The 14445-nt window shown below is 41.4% G+C and overlaps 1 protein-coding gene across 1 annotated transcript; it reads right to left on the minus strand.

Annotated features, from left to right (window-relative positions):
• Positions 1–485: 485 nt before the first annotated feature.
• Positions 486–6965, minus strand: im:7147486 (zinc finger protein 208). The gene is made up of 2 exons (XM_056475407.1): positions 6847–6965; positions 486–4838 (listed from the first exon to the last, which is right to left on the minus strand). The coding sequence occupies exon 2, from the start codon at positions 4756–4758 to the stop codon at positions 961–963; it is 3798 nt and encodes a 1265-aa protein (XP_056331382.1). The 5' UTR covers positions 4759–4838; positions 6847–6965; the 3' UTR covers positions 486–960.
• Positions 6966–14445: the final 7480 nt, after the last annotated feature.

Consider the following 14445-nt stretch of genomic DNA (forward strand, 5'->3'; position numbering starts at 1 on the left):
CTAAATTTAATATATTTTTATTTCTCTTGATTTTTCCACTTTAAAAATATTTTTTGTTTTTTTGGACATATTGCTAATGTTTGGACAGTTATCTTACATTAAATATTTATGCTGGGCACAATAAGTATGCTCTTATTTACACAGACCCTTATTTGTGTGCGTGTGAATTTTCTATGTAAAGATTATGACGATTGGAAATTGAGAATTATACAATAAATAAGCTTTCTATTGATAAATGGTTTCTTAAAATAGGACAATATTTGGCAGAAATCGGACTATCTGAAATCTGGAAACTGAAGGTTAAAAAAATTGAAACATTGAGAAAAATCACCTTAAAACTTTCCAAATTAAGTCTTTAGCAATGCATATTACTAATTATAAAATAAGTTTTAATATCTTTACATTAGGAAGTTTACAAAATGTCTTTACTGATGTTGTAATAATCTTTATACAGGAACTACAGAATGTTCAAATTAATCAGAGACTTATAAAGGTGTCACTGTTGTTTATTGATGTAACGTACAACATGTTCACATCAAAATGTATTATTTACAGTACACTAACAATACACAATGGGTTCTATAAAACAGTTGTCAGCTAATCTATTTTACATTTTATACACTGTGTTTGCAAAAAAAAAAAAAAAAATCTCCCTTTCACTGAGGAAAACAAAACATCTGTATTTAATACATGAATTAAATTAAGGCAGCATCGATGAAATACAGAGGAAGCTTAAAATGATATCAACAAGACAACACAAACCTGATACACTACTGATCAGATATGAACTTTAAAAATGTTTAAGCTACTGAAAATCCTTTCTACTTTTTAAAAATTGAATAATGTACTCAAATGCTGCCTTATAGCAGTTCTTTTTTCTTCTTTTTCAGCATTTTAACACAATGCTCCAATTTATAGCAACACACAGGCAGCAGATCCACCTTTTATAAATGCATTCATTTACAGGAAAGGTATTGGCTTCTGATCTAGATCTTCTTCTATGTCATTTGTTGCTATTGTGGATACTGACGGTTCAGGGACTGGGCCTAAAATGCGATGAACCCTTCTCCTGTGATTTTTAAGAGATATTTCATCAGGGTAGCTGCGCTGGCAAATCAGACACTTGTATAGATTGTGTTGCGTGACCCCCTTTGACACGTCTAAACCTCCCACAATACCATGGACCCTTCTCCTGTGGTTTCGGAGGGACTGTACATCAGGATAGCTGCGTGAGCAAATGTGACATTGAAATTGACCGGGAGTGCTGTTTTGCTCAGGTCCTTTCATTGGTGGAAACACAGCACCGAGAATATTATGCACCCTTCTTCTGTGATTCTTCAAAGACTTAATGGTAGGATAGCTGCGCCCGCATATCTGACACAGAAACTGCCCTATGCGGACTGGTTCTGTGGTACTCAGATTGATTTGTTTTGGCTGTTTAGGCCGATGAACTTTCCTTAGGTGATCCTTCAGGGATTGAAGCTTTGGATAATATCGAAGGCAAACATGACATTGAAAGGGAGTAGTTAAACTGTTTTCCACACTTGGTTGGGATGACGGATTCGGTGCATTCTCCTCTGCCCTCATTCTGTTGTTCAAGCCATGAACCTGTCTTTTATGTTCCTCAAGTGCCTGAAGGTTTGGACAGTTTTGGTCACAAATCTGGCAGACTGCTTGCCTGCTGTGCGAGACCAGGTGTCTCTTGAGCCCATCTAGACAACTGAACCAACGAACACACACTGGGCATCGAATTGGTTTGAATGCAGGTTTACAGGTATTGCTTTGAACATGAATTTTAAGGTTAAATGGATTGAGGAAAGTGGCACCACACCGAGTGCAGGGGTGTTTCTTCTGAGTTGTAGGATCACCGGTGCAACGCAACCGTATGTGCCTTGCCAAAGAACTGCGCTGACTGAAGTTCTTTTTGCATCTGGGGCAAGTAAGTGGCGCTGTATGTGGCCCATTGTTCAAATGTTGAGGTGGCAAGAGAGCAGGCGGTTTATGCTCCGAAAAATCTGAAGATTGTTGAGGTCGAGTTGGAGCATGTAATGGTAGCGCTGGGGGAAATATTTGAGGACGCTGTTGAGGACCTCTTTGCTCATTTGCACTTTGAGATTGTTTGTGCAATTGCTGATGGGCTTCAAAATCCATCCAAGACTGCAAGCTCTCACCACAGTGTGGACAAATGTAGGACTCCTGGGCATGCTGCTGCAGATGTTCGAAAAGGAGTCGAGGACAAGTAAACGAGGCTCCGCATTCGCACGTCACTTTTCTTGGGAGAACAGATGGAAGTGACATTATCCCCCAGTTTCTGCTACTGCTAGTATTTTGAGGAGTCTCCTGTTGGACTGCTTTGTTTTCTGTGGATGGTGACAGGACAAACAAGTTTTCTTGAGCTACAGGAGTTTTAGGCTCTGTTCTGGTGCTTACTGCTGGAACAGCAGTTTTTCCATGGCACTTTTTTTGATGCATATTCATATTATCTTTACGGCTGAAAAATTTGCCACATTGAGGACATGGAAATTTTTTAATTGGCCCAGGCAAATCAGCTATCTTATTCTCAATAGTTTGGTCCTTCAAAATCCTCGCCTCACAAACCTTCAGGTGCTCCTTTAGAGTAAACTGCCGAGAATAGCTTCTCTGGCACTCGATGCAAACATACCGCTTCACGCCTTTGTTAGTAATATACACTTGATAGCCTTCACTAAGAGGATCTGAATCAATTTCCGTTTCCTCAGAAGAATCTACAACAACATCATCCTCTTCATAAGAGTCGTCTTCATCCATGTCCACCAAATCATCCTCATCTGAATCCTTTTGCTCCCCATCTACTAGTGTATCAATTTCTGCATCATCCAGTGGCATGGTCCACTGCTTTTCAGCCAATTTCTCCTTTTCTTCCTCTTCTTTCATACGAGCCATGTTTTCTGGTAGTTTAACAGAGTTAATAGTTGACTCAGTTGGTTGAGAGCTGCGCTCAGGAGTTTTTGGTGAATGAATCTGATTTTTTTTGTCAATAGGAAATTCTGTGTGCTGCTCCTCAACCTTTATCCGCTCTGTGCCTACACCAATATTCACGTGGTGTGCCGACATTTGATTGTTTTTCGAGTTTAGCATCACTGTATTGCTGCTCTCTAAGGTTTGGGGCTTGAGTTCAACTCTGTTAACTGTAGGAGATGCGGATTTCAGAGGAGCTTTACATGGGCAGTTGTGCCTTTTGAGGCTGCGTATCCGTGCGTAACCACGCTTGCATAAAGAACAGTAGAAAATTTTCTCTAGCTGTTGAGCTGTAGGGATAACTGGTTCTGGGGGCATCTTTGCTGTCAAAGGCTGAATATTTTTAGAAAATGCACTAAAGCAGACGTGGTTCTCTGGAACTGAGATTACACTGATCACAAATTGCTGACAATAAAGACAAAATTTAACTCTTTCTTTCTTATGCAAGGCATGATGCATTATCAAGGTGTCTAGATCTTGGAAAACTCTACGACAGAGTCTGCACTGATGTCTACCTTCCACATTGTCTCGGCCAAAGAGTTTCTGGCGAGTCTCAAGAACCACCACGGGACAGAGAGTTTGTGTCACAGGTATAATCTTCCCCTTCTTTGAGAAAATCTTTCCAGGTTGCACACTCACAGTCTCTTTTGATGGTGTTGATTGAATCTTCAGCGGTTCAGGCTTTGATATAATCACTGTGGGAGGGGGCTGAATTGGTGCTCTTGGTGAGACTTTTCTTGGGGGCAAGTTCCTCTGTTTCATTTGGACGGGTTGTTTATGACTCATATAGGCAGATGCTAATATCTTTAGGATTGACTTCTTTTTTTCACCAGAATCTTGATCCATTAAACCAGAATTGACTGCATCTGATTCTTTACAAGATTCTGGTGATTTCTCATTGTCGTGCAAAGAATGATTTAGCGCAGTTGAGGAGTTTAAAGTGTCACTGTCCTCCTCAAGAGTCTGCACTTGCTCTTCATTCACAAAGTGCAATTCAGAAGATTGCAAGATATTGCTTTCCATGTCTGTAGTGGATTCTGTCATTTTTGTTACGGATTCTGAAGTAGAAGGTGGTATTGGTGCAAGTAGTTTTTCATTGAAAGCTAAAGGTGAAAGACTATGAAAAACCTGGTCTGAGATTAGACGGATGAAGTCTGTTTTCTTCTCCGGGACAACAGGAATCCTCTCAAAAGCTGATTCCTTCTTGTTTTCTGGGCCATGTTGCTTTTTGTGTTCCTCAAGTGTTGTAAAATCACCAAACTCCTTGCCACACTCACATATGTAGAGGTGAGCTTGAGAAGCTGGAGAGGCTGGAGTGGGCAACTTAACACATTGGTGTTTTTCAAGAAGATCCATGGTCGCAAATAGGTTTCCACAGCTGACACAAGTTGGCATTTTGCTTTCTGGAACAACAGAACTCGTTTCCAAATCTAGTTGCACTGTGTTTTCTGAGTCATGTTGCATTTTGTGGTCCTCAAACGCTATGCAATCACTAAACTCCTCACCACAATCGCATATGAAGGTAATGATTGGAGAGGGCAACGTTACACAGTGATGTTTTTCAAGAAGATCTTTGCTTGCAAACAAGCTTCCGCAGCTGACACAAGTAGGTAGTGTTGATTCCGGCTGATGAGAGGCTTCACTTGCATGAGATGCTTGGTGAACCAGGAGAGATGACAAACTATGAAAAGTAGCTGAGCATGCAACACAGCTGTATGTTTTAGGACTCCCAGCAGACCTTGTTTCTTGAACTCCAAGCATTTTGCAGGTAACAGATGACTTCTCTGCCAATGTAAAATTTAAGAACTGCAACCTAGGTCTTGGTAATTGATAAATACCTCCTGAAAAAGAAAGCAAATAAAAATGAATGAATATAGCAACTTTAAAAAACAAACAAATAAATAAACTATAAATAATATTCCATTTAAATGTAAGGTTTAGGAGTTACGTGGTGTTAAAATAAAAGATAACATATATAGTGTACAATATACAAATATAGTGTATTGTAAAACACAACATATAATACAATACTAAAAGCATTATTTTGTTAAACAGTTGCCCATTTTAAAGCAATATCACATACAATAACACAAGCAGAGTGGAAATGTTCAAAATCAGATTATATATGATATTACAGGCCCGTGGCCAGGGGGCGTGGGTTCGGGTGGTTCCCCTCACTGACAAAGGTCTAGAATTTGTCCCAAACATGAGCTCATTTGTCCTATTTTGACTGCTATGTCATCGCAAATAAGTGAAAATAACCCATCGAAAAGGCTTTGAGACCAAGCCGAATTCTGTGTTGGCTGTCATGACTTTAGCTAATAAGTTTTGTCCAATGCAAACAATTATTTTTCATGAGTTCAACATCCAGCTCTGCAAGAAAACACACAATCTGATGCAAGTGTCGTCATCTTTTACGACTATATTAATTTTAAAATAGAGAAAACAGTTTACAAGTAACTTTTTTTTTTCTAAATCTTGAACCTTATTCCTGAAACTAAAAATAACCAATAAAAATGTGTGAAGCACCGAAAGCGGATCATATTAAAATTAATTTGAATACCATATTGGTTATTGTAGTGCAATTAATTTATGTCAAATGGCAAGTAAAGTTGAATGTGCAGGCCAGTTTGTTATTTATAATTTGCCATATAATTGACAATAGGCTTGTTTTTCATTTAAAAAGGGGCATTTTCTTTTAATGAAATATGATGTAATAAATTTGTATTTAATTTTTTTTTTTTTTATTATAAATCTTTAGGAATTTTTTTTGGTACTTTAAAAAGTGTGGTAATAATGATCATCCGACAAGCTAATCCAGATAAAAATAGTGCTTAAAATCTTTTTTAATCTTATAATTAAATATAAAATGAGGAGTAAGGTCTACTTTTTGAGAAAAAAGAACCACCCCTTTGACCAGGCTGGCTACGGGCCTGTATACATGTATATGTATATATATATATACATGTGTATATATATATATATATATATATATATATATATATATATATATATATATATATATATATATGCATATTTTAAATATATTACAATGTTTAAATGATGCGTGTACCTTTCACTATTTTGTGTAAAATCACTATTAAGTGGGACATGTATTCATACACATGGTTAAAAACCATATCTCCCACATTTCAACAACGGTTACTCACTAACCTCTGGCATACTTCCTTCAGGCACTTCATACATAATTAAATGACAAAACTCATTTCCCATTCCTCTGAAATCTCAACTAGTATAAACAAATTCGCAGCGCTGCTTTACATTTTGAGCTCCTTTATAAAAGCGAAGGGTTTACAAATGTACTCGTAATAAACAACCTACATTTCCAATGCAGCAACAATAGAGGGCAGAAAATGTGGGAAGTAGCATGCTCAGATTCAGAAAGGCCTGATTTCTTCACGGGGTTCCTCGTTCAAAATGTTGAAATAAACGCCATATCAATAAAACCAATACACATCACTATGGTAATTTGCAGATCATCCGTCACTTTAATATTATATAATAACGAAACGAGAGCGTGAAAATAAGCCAAACATGCTAACGTTAATATGAAGCAATGGGTGCTGCAGCCTTAGCACGCTCATCTTACTGAATAGCTACAAGCATACAATCAGCTTCAGACATTTAATCATGAATTACACATCTTTAAGTTACTAAATTAAACATGATTTGCAGGCGCATCTGCTTGAGAGATACAGTACATGCGGAATTTGTCAATCGCGTGCGGCACAAGGGAATTGAACGACCAAAAAACACAGCCTCCGAATGTATGCACGGACAAAAACGAGCCATCACGAATATCTCAGACAACTGTTGGCTTACACTCACCTCAGGAAAGAACGGTTCGCAAACTAGCATGGTTTTCTTGTGAAAAATGATTTCCTTACTGTCGAAAAGGCGGTAAGTGTTTTGCTGCCAGCTTCGGGTGAGCTGCTGCTATTCCCAAAGTTTCCTACAGAGGGCAGTGACTCTAAGAGCTGCCTGCCGTTCACCACAGAGGGCTGAAATACACTGCCATCCACTGGTGTGAAGGACCGGTAGGGTGTTTACCCCCAGAAAGAGACCAAAACAATTAAAAACAAATCTATCTATATATCCATATTTAAAAGGTTTCATTCAAACCAGATTGGATTACCAGTACTGAAGAGAAAATTAACCTCTTACAAAAAATTAACCATTGTTTTTTAATAGGCTTCTTTAGTCATTTTAAAAATACATTTAGACAAAATAGTAGAGGCTTTGAGTCCTCCAATACAAACGCTAGTAATCCATACATAAAGTAGGGTGCTTAAAGTAAATCGTTCATAAAGGTAAAAAGCTGTGGTAAATCTTTATTTTAAGTTGCCCAATGGGGTTGATGCACTCTGTTTTTCAGGCAATAATAAACCTCAGGTGAAAGCTTAATGTGACTATTTTCAATTTCACAAGGTTGTTTTTACAGCATCGATGTAATGTAATTACAATACATTCATTTAAATAGACTTAAGCATTCATTTAGCTGTTTAATCGTTAAACAAGATGAAATACTGTGTAAGCGTTACCGCCGTCAGAATCAGCAGGCCAGCGTAGAAAACTCACTGGAAATACTGGAGTAAAATAAACTATTAGATTTTTAAGACATGGTGGGGGGACCTTAAACGTGGCAATTTTATAATGGAAAGACAGATCATCAAAAGTCCATGTGCATATAGCACATTTTTTGATGTAAACAATAAAAAATAATAACTTAGAACATATATTAAAAATATTTAAAATGAATAAAACTGAGATTCTCTGTCTATGGGATTTTTGAGGACAGGTTACGAAATGCTCAAAATACTCTAGTCTAAGACTTGTAAATTATCAAAACAAGGGGAAAATAAAGACCATGTTTAAAAAAATACATTAGAACATTTGAGAGTAAATAAAAAATTTCATGTTAAATAAAATACATCAGTTGTTTGATCCATCTACCATGCATAATTTTTTTTTTCAATAAAGGAGAATTAAAAGTCTTGCCAGAAAGTGAATGCCCTTAATGTTATTTCCGTAATCCCAATATTTTCTGGAGTATTAAAAGAGCCAATATGGGTTCATGTTTAATAGGAAAACCACAAAACAATTATGAATAAAGCAAAACAAACCAACTAGTATAATCACCAATCAGCCATGATTTTGCCACTGTAGCTATATTTTAACCATAGTATTATGAGTTAAACTGTCATTATACCAGTGTGAGCTTTTTTTCTGGGCCCTCAAAACATTTTTTCATCGATTTTTGATTAACTAAAGAATCTTTTATTCATTATAAAGAATCTGTCCAATAAATATGCTAATAAAGAACCTTTTATTTTTAAGAGTGTAGTTTGTAAAACAGTGGCCAAACCATTTGTAATTACTGCCAGAAAAGGTTACAACACTGTTATTATTTAATAATTAAACAGTGGTTTATTTTCTCTTTATCCAACATTAACTGCACATGGTGATTTGGGCCCAATACCAATTCTATTTTTGTACCTTTAAAACAATTTTGTATTAAAACATGTCTGTTTGTTGTAAAAATCCATAATTTGTGTATCTCCTTACTTCCGTGTGCAGCAATGCTGCTGTTGTAGATGTCTAGCCAAAACAAAACATTCCTATAACATTCCCAGTTCTTTTTTGTGCCCCTTCTCATTTAATTTTTGGTATGATAATGTTCTCTGTAATTTTTAGTATCCAAGGTTTTGTTTTCCTCCAACAATTTTAAGAGAACCAAAAAACTTCCCTGCTAACCAAGAGAAAACATCTAATTATAACATTAAAGCAAAAACTGTTAATTGGTCTTCCCTGGGTAAGCCATTATTAGACCATATTAGGCTAGTCTGCTATTACCATTCAACCAGACCTACAGATTCAACGCAGATGTTATGGATTTTTCACTGCAGGTTTTATTAGCTAAGCACCACCCAAGAGGAAGTTTAACCAACCTGTAAAATAATGTCAGTTTGCTTTATTCTTGCTGCCCTATCAGGCAGTGACTGTGGGGGCAGTGTTTGTGCATTAAGACAGCTCATAAAACAAATTCAAGACTTCAAGTTCATAATAATGATTTAATCATTTCTAACAAAATAGAGAGAACTTTGGTCATAACTGAGGGAATATTCACTTACTACAATACTATGTTCTCACATGAAATGCTTTAAATTGATAGAACCAAGAAAATCTTTGACACTTTGAGTGAAAATTTAGGTGACACTGCATTGTGACTTTAGCAGTATTTACATCATATGAAGTTCTACTGTAAATAAAAAAGACTGATTAAAATTATTTTCACTAATAATTATGCAGGTACCAGATAGCATTTTATAAATGAGCTGTAATTGTCACGATCATCAGCGATCATAACTCCCAGATCGCTGGATCTCACACACAAACACGCATGGACTACAAATCCGCCATTCATGGACTACATATTCATACATGCACTCCGTTCACACACACACGCTTCCTCATTTCCACTGATTAGACTCCCACAGCTGTTGCAGCTTCTAGACTGATTACAGACACCATTTAAACAACACACACTCTCACTTCCATTGCCGAGTCTTGTTATCTGTAAAGTGACAATTCAACGCGTTTCCTTAGTCTTGTTTTCCTGTGTTTTGACCCTAGTCTTGTTTATCTAGTTCTCCCTGTCTGCTGCCTGCCTTCTGACCTCTCGCCTGTATTTGACTACGATTCTGGACTGCCTTTATACATCTGTTTGCACCTGTGTTGACCATTGCTTCCCTGTTTTTGTATAAACCTGCACGTGGATCCTAAACCTCAGTTGTTTCTGTCACTCCCCATGTTACAGAAGACTCGGCCTAACTATGGATCCAGCGGGGATTAAAATCATGTGCCTGCGTCAGGGAGTACGATCAATTGAGGAATATGTGGAGGACTTTATTGAACTATTACATTTAACATCGATGAGTGAGGTATGTCTCATGATATTTTTTCATGGTGGGCTATCTGAACCACTATACTCACAGATGCCATTAAATGATCCTCACTGTTCAATAAAGAACTATATTGACCTGGCACTACAAATGAGTGGGTCCCCCTTCACCGTAGGAGAGGTGGAGGAAACTCCTATATGTTTTTTGGGGAGGGGCAGTGTACAGCATGAACAGATGACAACAGGGCTTGCTGTACACTCCACCGAAACATTAATGCTGGCATCACCATCTCTGCAGTCTACGGTACATCCTACAGCTCACAAGATGGCCGCTTCCAGTCCTCCAGCTCGCAAGATGGCCGCTTCCAGTTCTCCGGCTCACAAGATGGCTTCCTATTCCGAGTCTGTTCCTGCCTTTGTTCCTGCCATAGTTCCAGTTCAAGTTCCTGAAAGACCATCACCAGAGCCACTGCTGCCAGTGCCACTGCCTGAGCCACTGCCGCCAGAGCTGCCAGAACCGCTGCCAGAGCCACTGCTGCCGGTACTGCCAGAGCTGCCAGATCCTCCAGAGCTGCCAGATCTTCAGTCATTTCCAGAGCTGCCAGATCCTCCAGAGCTGCCAGATCCTCCAGAGCTGCCAGATCCTCCAGAGCTGCCAGAACCTCAGTCATTTCCAGAGCTGCCAGATCCTCCAGAGCTGCCAGATCCTCCAGAGCTGCCAGATCTTCCAGAGTTGCCAGATCCTCCAAAGCTGCCAGATCTTCAGTCACTGCCAGAGCTGCCAAATCCTCCAGAGCTGGCAGATCCTCAGTCACCGCCAGAACTACCAGAGCCGCTGCCAGAGCCACTGCCGCCACCAGAGCTGCCGCCAGAGCCACTGCCACCACCAGAGCTGCCAGAGCCACTGCCGCCAGTACTGCCAGAGCTGCCAGAGCCACTACCGCCAGTACTGCCAGAGCCACTGCACCAGTACTGCCAGAGCCACTGCCGCCAGTACTGCCAGAGCCACAGCCGCCACTGCTGCCAGAGCTGCTGCCGCCGCCGCCTGAGCTTCCTGAATGGCCGCCGCCTGAGCTTCCTGAATGGCCGCCGCCTGAGCTCCCTGAATGGCCGTTGCCGCCTGAGCTCCCTGAATGGCCGTTGCCGCCTGAGCTTCCTGAATGGCCGTTGCCGCCTGAGCTTCCTGAATGGCCGTTGCCGCCTGAGCTTCCTGAATGGCCGCCGACGCCTGAGCTTCCTGAATGGCCGCCGACGCCTGACACTTCCTGAATGGCCGCCGACGCCTGAGCTTCCTGAATGGCCACCGACGCCTGAGCTTCCTGAATGGCCGCCGACGCCTGAGCTCCCTGAATGGCCGCCGACGCCTGAGCTCCCTGAATGGCCGCCGACGCCTGAGCTCCCTGAATGGCCGCCGACGCCTGAGCTCCCTGAATGGCCGCCGCCGCCTGAGCTCCCTGAATGGCCGCCGCCTGAGCTTCCTGAATGGCCGCCGCCTGCGCTTCCTGAATGGCCGCCGCCGCCTGAGCTTCCCGAATCGCAGGCGCCAGATCCCCTTGAGTCCCACGAATGGCCAGAACCACAGTCTGAGTTCCACGAATGGCTGCCAAGGCTTCACAGAGCTGCCAAAGCCGTGTGATCCACCAGGTTCAAATTACCCGCCAACGTCTGCTGAAAGTAAGGCTCCAGGCTCTCTACAGCTCCATATTCCAGGGCCTCCGCAGCTCCACTCTCCAGGCCCTCCGCAGCTCCACGCCCCAGGCCCTCCGCAGCTCCACGCCCCAGGCCCTCCGCAGCTCCACGCCCCAGGCCCTCCGCAGCTCCACGCCCCAGGCCCTCCGCAGCTCCACGCCCCAGGCCCTCCGCAGCTCCACGCCCCAGGCCCTCCGCAGCTCTACGCCCCAGGCCTTCCGCAGCTCCACGCCCCAGGCCTTCCGCAGCTCCATGCCCCAGGTACACCTCCGCTGCATGGTCCTGGCCCTCCATCCCTCCCCCTCTTCCGCCTCTGCTCCACCTCCCGCCTGAACAGTATTAGGAGTGTCTGGAAGCCACTCCTTAGAGGGGGGGCTCTGTCATGATCATTAGCGATCATAACTCCCAGATCGCTGGATCTCACACACAAACACGCATGGACTACAAATCCGCCATTCATGGACTACATATTCATACATGCACTCCGTTCACACACACACACACACACACGCTTCCTCATTTCCACTGATTAGACTCCCACAGCTGTTGCAGCTTCTAGACTGATTACAGACACCATTTAAACAACACACACTCTCACTTCCATTGCCGAGGCTTGTTATCTGTAAAGTGACAATTCAACGTGTTTCCTTAGTCTTGTTTTCCTGTGTTTTGACCCTAGTCTTGTTTATCTAGTTCTCCCTGTCTGCTGCCTGCCTTCTGACCTCTCTCCTGTATTTGACTACGATTCTGGACTGCCTTTATACATCTGTTTGCACCTGTGTTGACCATTGCTTCCCTGTTTTTGTATAAATCTGCACGTGGATCCTAAACCTCAGTTGTCTCTGTCACTCCCCGTGTTACAGTAATACAATTCTGGTGACGCGGTGGCGCCTCGGCTGGGTCAGTTGGCATTTCTGTGTGGAGTTTGGATGTTCTCCCCGTGTTCGTGTGGGTTTCCTCCAGGTACTCCGGTTTCCCCCACAGTTCAGAGACATGTGGTATAGGTGAATTGGGTATGCTAAAATTGACCATAGCGTATGAGTGTGTGTGAATGAGTGTGTATACTGGCATTTTGGGCCAGAGCGGCCCACACTACATTCAATTAAAATGCTACCAATCTGTGGACGCCCTTGAATATGTTTACCAACTCCCATTCTATAAAAGCACAAAGGCCATGTAAAGGAAATAATGAGAGTTGACAAAAAAAATTAAAAAAATAAATTTATTATTATAATAAAAGTATAATCCACACTGGAAGTCCATCTTGTGTGTGCGCGCCTATGTGTTTTGAGGGAGCCTATATTAAATAATGACCGTAACAAAAACTGCCTGCTGATGCCCACAGTTAATGTTGATTAACAAAATAAAGTTAAATAATAAAAGAAATGTGTCAGAGACTGTTACAACCTCCTGGCTCAAGGAAGTAGCAACAAAACCAAATAAATATCCAAACCAGAAATTCAAATCAACTTAATTATATTTAATCAAAAATTAAGTGAAATGATACATAAATATAAAGAAAAGAACACAAAAACTCCAAAGGCTGAAGAGGGAAGGATGAACACCCGCAGTCCTGTTCTCTTGGTCTTTATCCAAACGCACATCAGAGGTAACACTCCGCACCTGGTCCAAATGCAATCACGGCAAAACACCGCACCTGTTCGACACTCCAGAAGAATACCAGATCATGGAACACCTCCATCTAGTGGACACTAGTCAACAGGACCTTACGACCGTCACAGAGACCCTCAAAAAATGTTAACTCAACAACGAAACATCAATATAGGTTAAAGATTGTGTATAATCAATCAAATGAACTTAAACGTTTAAAAAAATGCAACAAATATTTGTTTGGGGCTGAACTGCAAAACTAAATGTAAAAAAAATGAGAATTAGTTTTGCTTAAGTTGCACATAAATTTTATCATGTATAAATATCATTATAACCATATTGTATAATATTATTGTAACTATATAGGCCTACATCTTGCTGACGATCAAAAACGAAATGTTATGATATCTTAGGTGATTGTCTTCTGACCTGGTGTACCTTAAAAGATATGAATGATACTCATAGAGCTTGAGAAGCATACAGTTCCTTAGGATCTATATAATTTGTAAAATAAAAAGTTGCAGGTTAAAGAAACAGCATGGGAGGAAGTTGCGCAGGCCTTGGTGCAGATGAAAAGTAAAAATAAAAAGTATTTATACAGTAAATTAAAGTAATTTAGTAGGAAAGTAGGCCTCTGTGGTTTTGGATGTATCAAATGTTTTACTTCTTCAGTTAAAACAAAAGCTACAAGCTAACACTAATGCAGCAGCTGTTATTCTTTATCCAGTGGTAGAGTTACAGACAGGGCCGGCGCGTCCATAGAGGAGACCTAGGCGGCCGCCTAGGGTGGCAGAATAGAGAGGGCGGCGTCCGCGACACCTCCCTTATCACCCGCGTCCTCAGCAGTTTTATCCATGCCAAGGGCGGCAGAATATAGAGGGCGGCATCCGCGACACCTCCCTCCCCACCTGCGTCCTCAGCAGTTATATCTGCGCCTAGGGCGGCAGAATAGAGAGGGCGATGTCCGCTCTGTACCCTCCAGTTTCTCCAAAAGGCCCACCCTCAAGAGGCTCTGATTGGTCAGCTAACATAATGTGCTGTGATTCACGGATCGGCTCCACGTCACCAGAAAAAGCATCACGCCCCTACAAGCATGCGCTTGCGCTGTGTAAATAATGTCAGTCAGAGTAGCTGTTAGCTGGTGTGGTGAAAAATTTAGTCCCTCCCTGGAATCGAGTCTGCTTAGGACCCCTAAGGGATCATCTGTGGGGAATGTCTGAAAAAAC

Source organism: Danio aesculapii, chromosome 16 (assembly GCF_903798145.1).
Source record: "Danio aesculapii chromosome 16, fDanAes4.1, whole genome shotgun sequence".
Lineage (NCBI taxonomy): Eukaryota > Metazoa > Chordata > Actinopteri > Cypriniformes > Danionidae > Danio > Danio aesculapii.

What these genes read in the sequence shown, in the direction of transcription:
- im:7147486 (XM_056475407.1), bottom strand. Translation starts at nt 4,758, where the DNA reads ATGCTTGGAGTTCAAGAAACAAGGTCTGCTGGGAGTCCTAAAACATAC.